The following is a 17,015-nucleotide window of genomic DNA, read 5'->3' on the forward strand; positions in this document are numbered from 1 at the left end:
AAATAGAGATAAGAAGAAATGAAGAACTGAGGCAGAGAAAGGCTAGTGAGAAATTAACGACAGAATGAGAGCATGAAATGTTCAGACAGAAAGACATCCTCGCAGCATCACTTCAATAAAGCTGTCTACATGTCAGGTGGTGTGTATGCTGCGTGACATTTACAGCGGCACAAACACACACGCCGGCTCTGAGCTTCTGTGTTTTAAGTGTCTTACAGCACACTGGGCCAGACTGAGGCTTGACTCGCCTCTGGTAATCCAGAGAGTCAAGCAAGCTACATCCGACAAGAGTGAGAAGGGAAAGGCGTGTGTGTGTGTGTGTGTGTGTGTGTGTGTGGTGAGAGAGGAAAGCGCAGCGGCAAGAAAGTGAGAAGCAGCGCCGCGCTGATAAGAAGTGAGACTATTGATCTCTCTGCGGAGGCTGAGAGATTCCACTGAGCAATAAACGCCGACCGAGAAGGCACACCCAACAACAACACACAGACATGCACACACACCCCAACACACGAGTCAACATGAGTCACGTAGAATAAATGCCACCCACATGTCCGTTGGCCAGGTCCAGCAGGTCCCGCAGTCTGCAGCCCCTCCGGTGCCTCCGCTCGTAGCAGATGCTGTTCTCCAGAACCACGTAGTCGGCCCCCACCGCCCTCAGGATGTCATACACTTCCTCTGGGGACCGCCGAGCATACACCTGATACACCTGCTCACACACACGCACACACACAGTAAACAGTGGATTTTATTCAGGTTTCTATGGATCGTTAATTCCCAGCAATATGTCTGGAGGGAGGAACCTCTCCCCTGGAAATGAATTAACAGGCACATTTAACTTTTAACTACCATTGGTTCAGCTTCAATTACGAGTCCTTTACAAAAACAAATGAAAAAATAAAAAATAAAAGTGAAAAACAGCAAGATGGGAAAAAATAGAAGTATTGCAACAAATCAGTCATAATTTGTCTGTTACAGACGACAAAATAGATCCAAACAATGTTCTGCAAAAACAGTGTCAGTAGGAATATTTAAAAAGTGTCACGTTTAACCACGGCCCTAAGTTCACACAAAGATGGCGGATTATGGAAGATGGCAGTGATGAATCCTGGCAGAAGCCAAGGTCAGTCAACCAAAATTACTACAAATCAACAATACACCCAGGAAACAGAACAACAGCTAAAGGACAGCAGGTCTCACTTTCCTCAGGTCCCAGTTCAATATTTAACAACAGAGTGGACATTCATTAGAGCACAAGTGTCAAACTCCAGTCCTCAAGGGCCAGTGTCTGGCAACTTTTAGATGTGCCTCTGCTGCACCACACCTGAACAGAATACTTTGGTCATTAGCAAGGTGCTGGACAACTGATCTACACAAGGAGGAGGTAATTAAGCCATTTCATTCCAGAGTTTTGTACCTGTGGCACATCTAATAACTGTAGGACACTGGCCCCCGAGGACTGGAGTTTGACACCCCTGTTTGAGAGGGTTTCAAAGCCCAAACCACTGCAGACAAAAACAAAACAAAAAGGCACATCTCACATTTCCCACAAACATCTAAATAATCCTCAAGACTCTTTGGGAAAATGTCTTTGAGTCTATAGAATGGTGTCGGTGGTGTTATATCTCATTTACAACAGCATTTCAGAACCAGACTGACAAGTCAAACACTGTGGTGGTAGTGTCATGGTCTGGGCTTCCTCGAGGTCTGGATGACTTGCTATAATTGATGGAATCATAAATTCTGCTCTTTACCAGAACATCCTGCAGCAGGGATGTCCAGTCATCAGAACTGGACCTTAAGCCCAATAGCACTTTGGTTCTATACCAGGACAATCATCCACAGCACAGTATAAAGAAATATATATTTTACAGTGGCACAGACAAAGTCGACACTTCCAATTCAGTAAGCGTAATATGAGGCTAACATGCTGTTCATTCTCACAAACTCTTCAAATTTTGTCTGACTGCTCACTGCTTGGAGTCGCCGGCTTCAAGGCAACAAGAAAATCTACTTCAAATTCCAGACATCTGTACTGCCGGACAGGACGTCTTTAAACATATTCCTATGTGAGAACTACAACCTATGGAATGAATAAATGACATTAGGGCATTTCTTTTTGGACAAACAAATATAATAAAGAAGCAAAGATAGAAAAAAAAGACAGAAAAAGAGATGAAAGCAGAAAGAAATGATTGTTTTACTTTTAAAAACTCATTTATTCACTCAGTAGTGATCCATATAAATATAGCAAACAGAACACCTTCATAATCCCAGATATTTTGATCACTCTTGCTCTAGCCAGACTCTTGAAAAATCAGTTTTCTGTTCATTATTAATTTTATATTTTCATCTCAAATAAATTGCCAACTTTGCTGGACCAAGACAAAAATTCAACAGATGTTTTTTTTTTCTTTTCATTCTTTTATTCCTCTATTTAATCAGGTAAACCCCGTTAAGATCTAGATCTTATTTTCAAGAGGGACCTGAAACAAACTTCACTCCCCATCGGGGAATCGAACCCCGGTCTCCCGCGTGACAGGCGGGGATACTCACCACTATACTAACGAGGAGATTTTTGACAAATGAAAAGCCAAAAATAAAAGACTGTTCTGTAAAACGTTCACCAAATGCTTCAAAAATGTCCCTAAGTAGTGAAAATAATAATAGAAATAAAGGAATAAAAAAAGAAAAAACAGAAATGAAAAAAATAAACAAAAGAAAGAAAGAGTTTATGGAAGAAGCAAAGAAAATGGAAATGTACATATTAAAGACACGCAAGTAATTTTAAAACTAGTATAGAAAATCTGGGTATAATTCAGACTTTTTAAGGTCTAAAACTGAGATTATTCAAGCTGTTTGAACAGCTGTGGTGTTAACACAAAGTTGTTTTTATTTGCGTGGCTGTGTATGACTCCATTTCCCACGTCACACTGATAAAACAGTGGATGTGACATGACGGTGACCCTGAACCCACTGCCCGTCCATGCTCTGCTTTCATCAGTCACCAGGTCACCTGTAGAATGGAACCAGCAGGTTTTACTTGCAGAAAAGGAGATTTAAATGTAAGAGCTCCTAACAAACACGTTGTGGGTTGAAAACGCTTAAAATATCCTGACAGTTACTTGATGTGAGTTGGTCTTATGCTTGATGGAGTTGTGTCAATTGGCCATGGATCAAAGTATTTAGACTTCATGTGGTGTGTTACCTTTGACACGCTCCTGCTAACGTCTCTATTCAAATACAGAAGAACTCAGCATCAACACATTTCTAACCATCAACAAAGACACACTGTGTTCGGAGTCTGTTGAACTCTAAACCCTCAAGCAACAAAAATATTTCATTACAAGCTGCAGGTGATGTTCACATGTAAGCAGATATGTGGGGAAACAAATGCATTTTGATCTGTTCTGGCCTTCCATCCACACAAAAACTCAGTTAAATAACACTAAAATGATTATTTCTGAAAAGTTCAATCAAAGTAAAAATTGGAGCAAACTTGCGGTCTGAGACAAATAATGCACCAATATGACCACAAACTTTGTCACAATTCACACATAACATAGTCTTTTGCTTTAATAACTTTATATTCTAATACACCATTTAAAAGTAGTTCAACCTTTATATCCGTCCACACAAATGAACCTCCTGCAGCCATGTTTCATTCTTAACAGGAAGCCGTGCTAATTTTGAAGGATTTTGATTGGCTAACAGGTTTGCACAACACTGCCCCCTGTCAGTTTGGCATGTTTAAAACAATGCTCTGTGGGGGATTTGGGCAGATTCATGTGTATAAAAGTTTTTCTGAAATCAACCCAGTGTGTATAATATTATTTTTTCAAATGATGTGGTGGAAATATACATTTTTATTTGTGTACAAGGCCTTAAAGTCTTACTAAACTCCAAATCAACTTTTTTCTTGCTGATTAACTGTCTAAATTGGTTATTTAGGGTTCTACTCATATAGTTCTGTGCAAATTTTGATATTTTCATGTGAATGAGACCTAAAACTGTCTCAGTCCACTCAGGTGGCCTCCTACGGTCAAATGCAGCCTAAGCAGTTGAAATTTCCGATTGGTTGCAGCAGTACAGCTTCGTACAACTTCGTCACAGCAACATGTTTGGGTATATAACAGTCTCTCTCAAACACACAGTCTCCAACAAAACAGAAAAATGTTGACAGATTTGTTGTTTCCTTTATTAAAAATACGCTAGAAGGGTATGAAAAGTCAATAAACATTGACTTTTCAATGTTGCTAAGTTAACAACTTAGCCACTTTGTCGCTAAGTTGTCAACTTAGCGACAAAGTGGCTAAGTTGACAATGTTACTTCTTTTGTCCAGCCGCGCTCACCCCTCCACTCATCCTCACACTCAGCTGTTTCTTGGCTCCGCCCACATTTATGGGCTTTTTCAGAATTTGCCAGGGTGGGGTTTAGCTTTCACAGGGGGGTAAGTTAGCTTTAATGATCTCTTCGGCTTACGAGTCAAGGTTTGTAGCAAATCATGCACAACCTCTGTGGATAACATCACATATTATGTAGCCAAAGAACAAAACCACAATGACAAGGATGGACTGTAAAGAGTTAAAAAGTCATTGTCATCCTAGAGTTGTGAAGGAATCTGTGAGGAGGGAAGCACTTTGGCTCAGAACCTTAAATCCACTAGAACCCGATTCACAACACATGCCTGTTTATTTATAACGGAGAACATCACATTATTTCCACTTAAACAGAAACTGAGATTCACTTCAAATCCAATGAAAAAAAAGAAAAGAATCAAGCAAATCATTAAATTACATCTATTTTTTAAAACACACACATTCACACACTTTGCAGGCTGAGTCTACAGCAGTGTCGTGGGTCATTAGTGAGGCCCCATGTGGGGCCCTGGCCTCGCCAGCGCCTCAGCATGGCTCGCTTCCCGCTGGGATGCAGAACACAGGCTGAGCTGGCCAGGATATTGACTTACACATCACTTCCTGCTCACTGAGAGGAAGGCACACGCTGCATGAAGGAGCAGCCAGAGTGATGATCAGTGATCAGTTCTGTTATATAATCATGAGATATGGACATTATGGCACAGAGGTCAAAGACAAGATACTAAACAATGATACGACAGGAAAAGCCTTCAGTCAGAAAATAAAACATATAAATCATTTGTTTTTTTAAGGTGTTAAACCGTCAGCAGCTTGATTGGAAACCCTGATAGCATTTCTAATCAACACACAGATAACTCCCACTTTACTGGAACGCAGACCTTTCAGACTGCATTTTCCTGCCCTGTATTGATTCTTACTTAATGGAAACACATTGTACTCTGTGCATCTACAGATCCATGCCTGCTTCACATGTTCAGTGAAGCCCTTTACATCTGCAGGTTGATCTCTGACGGGCCAAAGAGGGCCTGGATGCTACTGCACAGACAGATTCTTCTAAAGAAAATAAAGCCTTAAAGCTGAAGTAGGTAACATATAAAAATATGTTTTTTACATATTTGTTAAAACTGCCACCATCTCCTGACAGATAATCAGGGCGCTCATAATTATGATTGACAGCATTAAGACCCTCCTCCTGATCCTCATTGGTTGTTTCTGTATTTCTGCAGATGGCAGTAGGACCACAGGGAGGCAGAGGAGCTTGATTTCTTTCACAGATTATTTGTCTCAAGTTCTGCCGTCAGGACACTGTGACATTTTTAGCAAATATGTTAAAAATATACTTTTATAAAAAGTTACATAGTGCAGCTTTAAAATATGGAAAAGTAACATTTCTGACACCAGAGGAGAAAATGATAGTTTACTGCTTAAATACTGGCATATTAAAAAAATAAAAAATAAATAAATAAAACAAAGACACTTCATGGAATTTTGTTTGTTTTTCTAACACATAATCTATAAGTGGATGACATTCTAGCAACTAACATGCAATTCCCCCCAAGAGACAACCGCAAGATGCTAAAGAAAAAAAAAAAGTTTTTAAAATGCCATCATGAGACAGGCAGTATATTGTTCATTTGAAAATGAATGTCTCTAATGTACAATCATGAAGAGTCAGCACGAGTTGAATTTTAATGTGAGTTGTGCAGGGAGGAAACCTTTGCTCACTTATTGATGTTGAGTCCAACAGAAAGGCCTGAGCTTTTCACATGTTGTTGTTAGAAGGATTTTCAGCTGGAGATGACACCTTTACTACAAATGATCAAGCGCTCACTAAATGAATGCTTTTAATGCATTTTAAGCAATAAAATGTTTACTTTCCTATTTAAAATAAGGGACTGTGGAGCGTGCTGTGGTGGCGCAGGGGGTTAGCACGCCCCACGTTTGGAGGCCTTAGTCCTCGACGCGGACGTCGCGGGTTCGACTCCCGGTCCCGACGACCTTTACCGCATGTCTTCCCCCCTCACTCTCCTTCCTGTATGCCTACTGTAGAAAAAATACGAGCCACTAGCGCCGCAAAAACTCTTTGGAGAAAATAAATAAATAAGGGACTGAATTATTTGGTTAATTGCATCTTTTAATGTATTTCTAATGTTGTATAAAAAGGACTTAAATGGAAAATCTTTATCCAATTAATCATCAGATTATCTAAGCTAAAAATGATTTGTAGTGGCAGTATAATGCTGTGGGGATGCTTACATGGAGCTAAATAGAGAGCAGTGCAGGGAGAAAACCTGTTAGAGGCTAAAGAAGATCTGAGACTGGGGTTAAAGTTCACCTCCCAGCAGAACAACCACAGACATACAGCCAGAGCTGCAATGCAATGGTTTAGATCAAAGCACATTTAATGGCCTAATCAAAGCACAGACATCTGATTAAAAATCGGTCTCAAAACTATAAAATCAATGTTCATGGTGGCTCTCTGTCCAATCTGACTGAAATGACTCTGACCCTGCAAAGATTTCATTCTGTAGATTGGCAAACTTGAAAATAAAACTCATCATAAGCATGAGTATTTATGCTAGGCACTGTATCATTTTGATAAAATTATACAGTTATAATTTTATCAAAACTAAAAACAACATTACATGCCCTATTCTTTCTGAAACCTTCAAAAAGAAAAAAAAAAGGCTTTTACCTTGACACTCTGGGGTAAATTTCCCATAACTGAACTCAGAGTCCCTCTGGAGTTTTCTGATCTGATTGCTTTAGTTAAGTTTCACAGTTGCTGTGTAACATAAAGCCTGCAGGCAGTCAGGCAGGCGGCCGTACCTGTCTGGTCCGCTCCCGCAGGTCTTTATCTTCATAATGTGGGTGGTTGGTGAGAACTCTGCCTGTGCACAGCTTGATGCCGGCCAGGAGCTGCATGCTTCCAGCAAACACTGCCTGCTTCGGGGTCTTTGTGCTGTGGACAAACATAGTAGGACGACTCAACAGTCACATCTAAAAATATGATCTATCATCAATTCAAGATTGGGCTTTTACCCAGCTAAGAGAGGGAAACAGGAGAAATTAAAATGATAAAAAAGTTTTTTAAAAAAATGAATACATGGAGGAAAGGAGGAGATGAAACAGTCTGAAGGTTATTCACAGATGAATTTAGCCAGCAAAAAAAAAGAAATAAGTTGAATTGAATTTCACTTTGTTTTCCAGCTTTGGTATTCAGCCCACAGCTGCTCTCTGATCTGCAGCTATAATCTAAACACACTAAGAGTTTTTTGGGTTTTTTTCCATTCAGAGAAGTGACTTTGAAGACAGCAGCCATCTACATGAAGAGTGAATATAAAAGTGTTCTTTGTTCAGACAAATTAAGCAACTCAACAAGAAGAACAAATACCAAGGACAAACACAGGGAAGCTGTTGTGTGTTAATAAGTCAGTTTCATAGCATGTCTGATTATAAAATGATACTTCCTGTAAGCTTTACAAGGCCCACATATAGACAGAAGCTGGTCTGAAAAATATATGCATATAGCCGCAGGCAAAATGATCTTCTGTCAGGTGTTGGGTGGATTAGCAGTGGGATCCGTGTGAGTGGTGATCAGTCAGCACAAAAGTAGAGAATACAGAATACAGGAAATGCAGTTTTAGTCATGCAAGCCACTCTAAGTAATAAATTAGTCTTTGTTTTAAATGTTAGTAAAAAAAACCCCTATGTTTACAGCAAACTGCTCAGATGTTACCATGTGACTCCTTTGCTCCGACCATCATAAATCAGTAAAGAAAGGCTAGTGATGAATTGGTCCAGACCAAAGACAACTTTTTTTTCCCCATTTGGTGCCGTTTGCGTTTTTTTCAAACGGATTATAATTTGTAAACATAGCCACGCTGATGACGATCAGTTCTCCCATTAGACAGGGACAGAGCACGGAGCTGGAAAAAACCCCAACAGCATTAGAATGTGAAGAGGGACTCATTCAGTGCTGGTTTGGTGATGTGGAATCTCTAATTTTGGAACGGTGTCAGGAAATGCTGCTGCAAGCTGAATGAGACCCACAACATGGTGGCAGCAGCATCACTAAGCAGGAAATGGCGGATCCAGTACAATTTTAGTACATGTAGTAGCAGCTTCATCAGCAATACTGAAAGCCTCATTTTTACCACGACGCCCAGCAACAGTGTCTCGTGAAGTCAAAAAAGACGTAGATATACTGTTGGTTTGGATCAAGGTCGGTCTTTATTCACACCAGAAGTAAAAAAACACCAATCAAAAAGTGGGTCTGTTCAATTGTTTGGTTTTGCTTGAGTGTATTCACACCAGCACAAAAGGAACCAAAAGAGGAAGCAACAAACTCTGACACAGAAGGCGTTAATACTCCATAGAAAAAAAAGCATCTCAAATGCTATTTTTATATCGTCATACATCATAGCCCTCAGGGTGCATTTACACCAGACCGGTTGGCCGCAGCTGCAGGTCAATGGACTATGGAAGTCCAGTTTGTTTGGGGAGGTGTGAGTGGTCCACTGAAAAACATACATTACATCTTGTTTTACTTCAAGTGAACCAAATCCAGGAAGTAGATTTCAGTGCAGGGCATTGTGGGTAAACAGTTCAGGTGATCCAAAGGACAAGTTTCCTTAGTATGAAGAACTGAATGTCTTTCTTGGCATTTTCAGTTCAGTTTCAAAAGGTCCTCTTTGTATGACAAGCTCTATTGTGAAAGGAAACTTTGACCAACAGAATGCAGCAAACCCTACTGAGGAGTGTCCGTTCTGTGAAACGGCATGGAAAAGAAAACAAAATCGGCTAAAATCGGGTGTTGTCTGGTCAAAGACTTCGAAGAACTCTGGCGTGATTGGAATCTGGCCACAAAACAATGATTGTGCATCCTGACCTTGTGATTGACTTTAAGTAAAACTTGTGAACCATCCGTAAGACAGAGAAGAGCATTATCAATGTTTTATTCCATCTATAAAGAACTCTAATTCCAGCTCAACGGCTCCTGCATGCACAAAGGTAAGAGCTCCTGAGTGCTAATCAGGACAATGACTGATGGTGAGATTCAGAGTGATTAGGGGTGATCTTATTGGACTCATAAGCAGGACTAGATTACTGAAGTCCCACTTGAAAAGTGAGTACAGTAGTTCAATGAAGGAAACTACTCAGACTCTCCCTGAGAATTGAGACACAAACACCACAGAACAGAGCGCAGATTGAGCCTTTCCTCAAAGGACGAATGGGGGCCAAATGTTGCTTATTTAGACCATTTAAAAACACGACAATGAGCAGAACGAAGGAAGCAGAGGAGGGAGTCAGACAAAAGAGTTGCAAAAAAAAAAAATCGATTTCCATTGAACAGTTGACAGACAAATGAGTAGAGGCGCATGTTTCCTGGATAGAAGCGATTGACTAATTTGTCTTAATTACACCGACAGATGAACATAAACGCAAACAGGAGAAGCTGGAAGACTGAAGCTACTGAGACTGGGCCTGAATTACCAGGAGGAACAGCGTGAGTTACTAGGCTAACCTTTTTCTTCGACAGGGTGAAAAAGGGAGACTGCTCCTGCCATAAAAATGTCAGCTTCGGTTAAATGGGCTAGCTCTTAAAATAAGGTGCCTTTATGACTTTTTAATAATCTTCCCTCTCTGAATAAGGGTGGAAGGAGATCAAATCTGGTCGCTGGTCAGTTATAAAGTTGTTTCTTGTGTTGCTTGTGACTGCATGGCAACAACCAGAGTCCCACAAACAATACTTTTAAAAAAGATCCCGTTTGTAACACACTCCTACAGAACACCAGTCACTTAAAGAACTAACAATCCAGATAACACTGTGTGGTGGGACCTTGGGGAATGTAGTCTTCTATTTTTCTATTTTTGAATTATGTTCTACACAGAAAATCACCCAGAGCCAATGAGTTTGAGTTTGAAAAAAGAATTACTTGTACACATTTTGCAATAATAAAAAGAAAATGCTCCCCACAGACCCAAACAGCTTACAAGGATTAAACACAGTCGAATATAAACAACCAACATTTTCTCCCGCACTCCATCCTGAATGACAGTCTTCAAGGATTTTGTTTTTCCCATTGTTTCCACTGACAGCTCTGTTGACGGGGCCACGGTTCCCATCAATCAGCTGGTGGCAACAAATTGTTGCAAGCATTCCCCTTAAGCTACCCCCATTAGCATATGTAGATCTGTGTAAATTACAAGGTAGTTCTATACGTCATTCCTGATTTATAAGACAGGAAAACTCTTAAAAGTTTTAAAAGCCAGAATCATTATCTCTTAACTGAAAAACTTCTTTTTCTCTCCCCCAATTGGATTTTCGTCTTTTTACAAAATGCAGCAACTATCCGAGTGTCCTTTATGCTTTACGGGGTTTTTAAAACAGGGGAGGTACAACTAGCGACTAAAGGTCAGTGATGCTGCGTGTTTTATGAGAACACAAAGTAGCCGGTTTAGATGAGAGTGTTCCAGTGTGACTACATCTACCTCTTCATTTACTGAACTCCATTTTCATTTATTTTATGAAAATGGATCCTACCATCTAATCATGTTTGACCATGATGGGCAATAAGAGTTGTTTTGATGTTGCCAAATATGTATTTGGTATGTCAACATCAGTATTAAGGATGAGCTCATCAGTCAGCCAGTGATTAGCAGTCGAACAAGCAAACAACATTTTCCTTATAAATGCATCAAAACAGAACTCACTTTTTGCGAGTGTCAGGAAGAATCCTGCTTTTGCTCCTTTTTTAAAACAATTACTAGCAGTCTGCCCACTAGATGGCAGCACTGTCAATACAGTTGATGGTATGTGTTGAAAATGCATCAATAGGCATTACTGCTACACATATGCAGGGTTTCCCACAGAAAACGTGCTCAGCCCCGTGGTCGGCCCACAGCGTTTCTGTATTTAAAAAAAATGGTAAGTTGACAAGAACTGTTAAAATATCAGTGAGTAATTATGTTACTGGAAGAGATTGTTGACAATACTTAGACACAACAATTGTCTTAATAACAACAACAAAAAAATACAATTAAAATAAATAATATGCATTTTCTGCACTTCTGTTAAATCCCAATTAAGTAATTAGAGGGTCTTTACTATGTAACGTTGGTCACATTTATTGGTGACCCAAGGCATAAGTGAACTAAGCAGCTGCTTAATTTTTATAATTGTTTATCAAGAATGACATTGCTGTTAAATTTGATTTAATGGTTTCAGAATAGATCAATTAAAATATTTTAAATTGTTTAAATATTTACATTTAAGATTTAAAGGAGCTGGCAAGTTTACTTTGTAACAGTGCAAAGAACAATCTTCATAGTTTTATTTTGTTTTGTTACCATAGCAACAATCTGATGCGATAAGTTTAATCTTTGTGTTTGAACTCAGCCTGTTCACAAGCACATCTCAGGAAATTACAATTAGCAGTGATTACTTTTCAGCGCTGCCAATTAATCTTATCCCCCTTTCCGAGATTCCAATAAATCTGTATTGAAATGCTGTTAGTGATGTTTAAATCATCTTCTACTCAAGGCCTCATGCAACCTTAGGCCGGCTCTGCATGACGAGCTGGAGTCGCTACTCTGCACATTGAGAGACCAACAGGAAGACATATGTGGCACTACTAGCAAAAGCGCCGTAAAGATATATATACCTGTAGGGAGCAAGCTTTACCTTTTAGTGACTGTTGAGTTTTTAATAAGCTCCACTGAGGCTGTTTGTTTTGTTTGTCTGGGCTCATTGTTGGGGGGTTTTTTCTGATTTTTCTGTCATCCGGCTGGCCCTGTAGCGCTCGCTCACATGTTGCAGCCGCGGCCGCGCGCTCAGAAGTGCCTGACAGGACAACAGGAGCGGAGCAAAGGAGGCCTTTTGATATGACGCGGTTTGATGTGGAGCGCAACAACTCCTACATTGGCTAAACTACCAGCACATTAACGCACCGAGGAACACATACAAACTTTATCTGTGTTTGCAGCACAGACACAGCTGGGCAGTGAGATGTAAACACAAGACGCCGAACATAATTCTTTGTTCACACTGATAAATCATTCTCACTGCCCTCCACGCTCAACAGCGCGACAATAGGTTATATTTGCGATTTGCATTGAGCTTAGGCAAGCAATGCAAGCGCTGTGGCTTTTAAACTCGCTGAAGTATTCGCCAAAGAAAAATGAGTCCTCACAAGGGCAACACAAATGAACCTGCTCTGCAAGAACACTTTCCAAATCGTCCAGCTTGAGTGGAAGGTGGCGCGAGTGATCTGCGCCAAGTTGAACCTCAGAGTTTCTGTTTGCTGGCTGCATTGTGTGCCTACATGTCATTACCCCGCAGGAAGCACGATTGTTGTCTCAGCGTCAACCTGGGTGACGCTGAGACAACAATCGTGATGAAAGAGAAAAACATTCATGTCATAATGTTAAATCACAGGAAAACAGAAGGATGTAAAGTGTTGAGTTCATCTAAAGAGACAGAAGAAAGCTGAACATACACAGCGTTGAAAAGTATTCACACATTTATCATTTTTCATGATGCGCCAAATTACATAATTGCGAAGTGAAAGAAACAGAATACACCTTTAACTGTACAAATGCAGCTCTAAAACCTGTCATGCTTTTCTATTCAGACTGTCTCAGCCAATACGTTTCACAGCCATCTTTTATTTTATCCACCTCAAGCTTCATCACATTAAATAAGAAAATCTATTTCCAAACCTAAAAGGCCACGGACCTTTTAAATAAATTTACGACTAGACTTTTTATGTGAATACATTTTTTTTTTCAGTTCTTGGAACTCTTTGTTTAGGTTTACAAAATTCAAAACAGAACATTATGAGAGACAGGTGACTAAATAAACAAAAAAAAACCTTTCTATAACCTGTGTACTTTGTAGACACATTTATACTTTAATCATGTTCTGGGTGAAAAGATACATTTTCATTTGTGAAGATTCAGTGATTTTTTCCGTCAGTTACAGTTGGCACACTGATATATCAGGGTAGTTGTCTAAGAGGCCAAAGCTGAAGTGAACTCTAGAATCTAGACAAAATATAGATAAACAAATCAATCAATCAATCATAATAGTATTCAAGGTGTGTGAACACTTTTACAAAGCCTAAACTGAAACACTTATTTGTAAAAAATAATCTTCCATGAGTAGTTGTTGCTGAAACATGACCACTGGTCCTGGTACTGTAGTTTTCACAACTACTTGGACTTTATTTTTAAAGCATTTGCTGTGTAAACAACTAAGTGTTACAGTGAAATTTGCTGACTGGTCCACAGGAGCCTGTTCCTCCTCTGACTGGCTCTCCATGCTGAGTAGCCAGATGAGCCTCCTGAATCTGCAGCAAAACTGCTGTCAAAGCTCTCATTAATAATTTCCACTGCAGACTTCATAATTCTCCAATGCACACCATATATATCTCAGCTCAGAGTGTTGAGGAGGGGGGAGTTCAGAAAAAAAAACTAGCAAAAGAATCTTTTAGAATTAAATTTAGTACATAAGGCTGAGTTTTATGTACGTTGTCTGCTTTTTGGACTTGTGAAACTTGTCAAAACCAAAGTGAAACTGTGACTGTTGCACTGTAACATCAATCTGATTGTGTTGTGCACACAGTGAGGTGTGCTGGGAGCTTTCTGGCTGTTTCTGGCAGCAGTGTGCAGGAACCTGCAGGGCGGCGACAGCCCAGAGACCTGGGAGTCCTGCAATCAGCCGTTTGTGGGAAACACACGCCTCAGCTTGGGCTGCTCCTCTCTGTGCTGCACCTGTTAACAAACCCACTGCCTTTTCTGCCTCTGTGCCCAGTAGCGGTCAGGGAGCTGGGCAGAGAACAGCTTTTCATTTTCTATGATTGTTTATTGGGAGCTTAGCGTCAGTCTGCAGCTGGGCCGGGAAATCATGGCACATTATTAAGAGGAAAACTGAGTTATGCTGCTGCTAAAATAACAACAGTCGCCATTTTATCCCATGAGTCAGATTTATACATTTGTAAAGATTGCACTTACTCTCACAGGAGTGTTAATAATCCCTTATATCAATCTGCTTTGCCATGCAAATGAGAACACAAGGCGTGAGTCATTAGATTCAATGAAGGTAGTTTTATCTCCTGTCTAATAACTTTATCCTGATCCAACACCTAATCCTAATTGTGACTTAAAGGGCCACTGTTATAGGATTTCTATGCAAATAGTGCAATTTTAAAGCACAATCAAGCAACTTTGTTACCTTCTGTTGTTAAAAATTATGTATATATCAAATATGACTTAAAAAAATTTCTGACCTTGTAATTTAATACCTTGAAATTGTGCCTCTGTCTCTTTACAAACTTCTGGTCTTTTTGAAACTCTGCCGTCAGGAAATTATCACATGGCTCCTCTATTAACCATTTAACAGCGTTTTTAGCAGCATTGCACCAAGAAGTTGCATGTAGAATGAGCTCAGCAGACATGCAGTTGCACCAGGTGTTTGCTAATTGCTGCTGGCTAGTCAGAAGGAGCTGAGTGGGGGAGACGCCAGGGAGGGAGGCTCTGTGTGGCAGAAATGCGAAAGCTTGGAAACTGCAGCTCCGAGGAGGAGCTGTGTGGAAAAGACAGGGCTAGATCCACCCAGTGATTGGTTGTTCCCATGGGGACGTAACTCACCAGCAGAACACAACACCCCTCTGGAACAGGCAGTTAGTTCTCCATCAAAACAGGAATATTTATCAATCTAGATAGACTTTCAGGAAAATATTTCCTGTCTTTAGTGAATCATTTTGAAAATACAGATGTTGTGCTCTGAAGTGGCTCTGGAGCCAATCAGTTATTGGCCACCACTACTAAAGTTTTCTGGTTACACCACTGCCTGAGTCAAGGTCAAGTCAAAGTCATCGTTCTTCTTTTTAATTATGGTCTTAGAGATTTTCACTTGGCTTTTACGTAAACCTGACTTTGAGAAAATCCAAGACCGAACTGGGAGTACTCCGCTACATGTCCTCCCCACCTGACGCCGTACCCAGAAGTCACCACTGATCATCAACCAGATTCAGGTTTGGACTTTGGCTAGGCCATCATAACCTGTAAATATGCTGTCATCTCAACCCATTATTTGAGCTTTGGTTGTGTGTTCAGGGTGGCTGTCCTGCTGGAAGGTGAATCTGCAGCTACTGCAGCCTCTAACAGGTTTTCCTTCAAGGATTATCCTGTGTTCAGCCTTTGCAGTCCCTGGTGAAGGAACAGAATCCCCACAGCATGATGCTGCTGCCAACATGTTTCACTATTTACTAAGTGAAGTCTAAATTTTCGCACTGAATGTTAGCTGGGGGTATCAGCCTAAAATACCTTAGAACATTTTAAATGATGTATTTTTTTTACCTTCTTCTCTACATTTATGCCCAGCTTGTTTGTCTATGACATTAAATTCTATTAAAATACAAAGAAATTTGTAAACTGTTCCATTACAAAATGTAATAAAGTTCAATGGGGTGAACAATTTTTCAAATAATTGTAAGCAAAGACATGAAGAGATGTCTGATAGGGCTGATTTTGCTCATTGCTCTTGTGCAGATGCAGCTCTATTATTATTTTTCTTTCATAAACTGGATTTTATATAACAAGAGTGCACTTTACCTGAGTGTTCTCGTTTACTGATTAATTGAAAATCATTTTTTGAGTCGGAGAAAACAGCCTGAGACTGATGGTACTTCAAGTCTTCAGTATTTATTAAATGTCGATACTTGACACAAGATGGCACATACTGATTAAAATCTGTTTAGAAATGTTCTTTGGCCTAAAAGCTCCATTATACACTCTGTATCTACTTTATTAGGTACACCTGATCACTTGCAAAGAGTGAATCAACCAATCGCATTGCAGCGATGCATTTGAGCACAGGAGAGACAACTAGTGTAAGTTCAACTGAACCGTCTGAATGGGGAACAAAAGGGATTTTAGTGATTTTAAACATGTTGTGTTTGTTAGAACCAGAGGACTCAGGGGTCAGTCTGAGGACTTCACAAACTGCTGAACTACTTGGATTTACCGGTACATACACATCCATTTATGGAGAAAATTTTAAAAAGAGAAAGTATTCAGTGGGCAACAATTAAATCTGCAGCAGATAATTAAAAAAAATATATGTTTTTTAACATATGTGCTTAAACTGTCACCATGTCCTGACAGTATAGTATGAGACAGATAATTGAGCTCATGTTCCTCCTCCCTGTAATCCTACTGCCATCTGCAAAAATGCACTGCTGTTGGTACAAAGCAACCAATCAGAACCAGGGGGAGGGTCTTACAGTGTCATTCTCATGTACACACCGTTGTGTTTGCTGTATATTTCTTGTCTTTTTTCTTCTATTTGTAGATTCTGGAAGGGGATTAATGATGAAAGAATATAGAAAGATTTCTCGCAAATTTTCAAAAGTACAAACACAAAATGATGGTTTGGATTACGAAAAAATAAAAATCATCAACTGTCAGAGACTCTGGGAACTGCCTGCAAAACTGTCACTACTTCTGCCCTCTGATATCCGTTTTAGACATGAGCATTTTGTAGATTAACTCAATTAAACCCTCATTGGTGGTCTGCATGTAGATCTAAATACATCTGAATCGGATCATTCCTTCCAGCTGCTTATTCTACTGCT

The 17,015-nt window shown here is 39.9% G+C and overlaps 1 protein-coding gene and 1 non-coding gene across 6 annotated transcripts in view; both read right to left on the reverse strand.

Annotated features, from left to right (window-relative positions):
* dpy19l3 (dpy-19 like C-mannosyltransferase 3) overlaps positions 1-17,015 on the reverse strand; it is a 58,835-nt gene that overhangs the window by 5,633 nt on the left and 36,187 nt on the right. For all 5 annotated transcript variants that reach the window (XM_028014498.1, XM_028014500.1, XM_028014497.1 and 2 more), the window contains 2 exons: positions 7,204-7,336; positions 545-703 (listed from right to left, as the gene is read on the reverse strand). In XM_028014498.1, coding sequence (XP_027870299.1) covers positions 545-703; positions 7,204-7,336 — 292 coding nt within the window. The remainder of the gene's footprint in view (positions 1-544; positions 704-7,203; positions 7,337-17,015) is intronic.
* Positions 2,496-2,567, reverse strand: trnad-guc (transfer RNA aspartic acid (anticodon GUC)). The gene has a single exon. It is a non-coding gene; the product is annotated as a tRNA-Asp (tRNA).

Source organism: Xiphophorus couchianus, chromosome 4 (genome assembly GCF_001444195.1).
Source record: "Xiphophorus couchianus chromosome 4, X_couchianus-1.0, whole genome shotgun sequence".
NCBI classification, from domain to species: domain Eukaryota; kingdom Metazoa; phylum Chordata; class Actinopteri; order Cyprinodontiformes; family Poeciliidae; genus Xiphophorus; species Xiphophorus couchianus.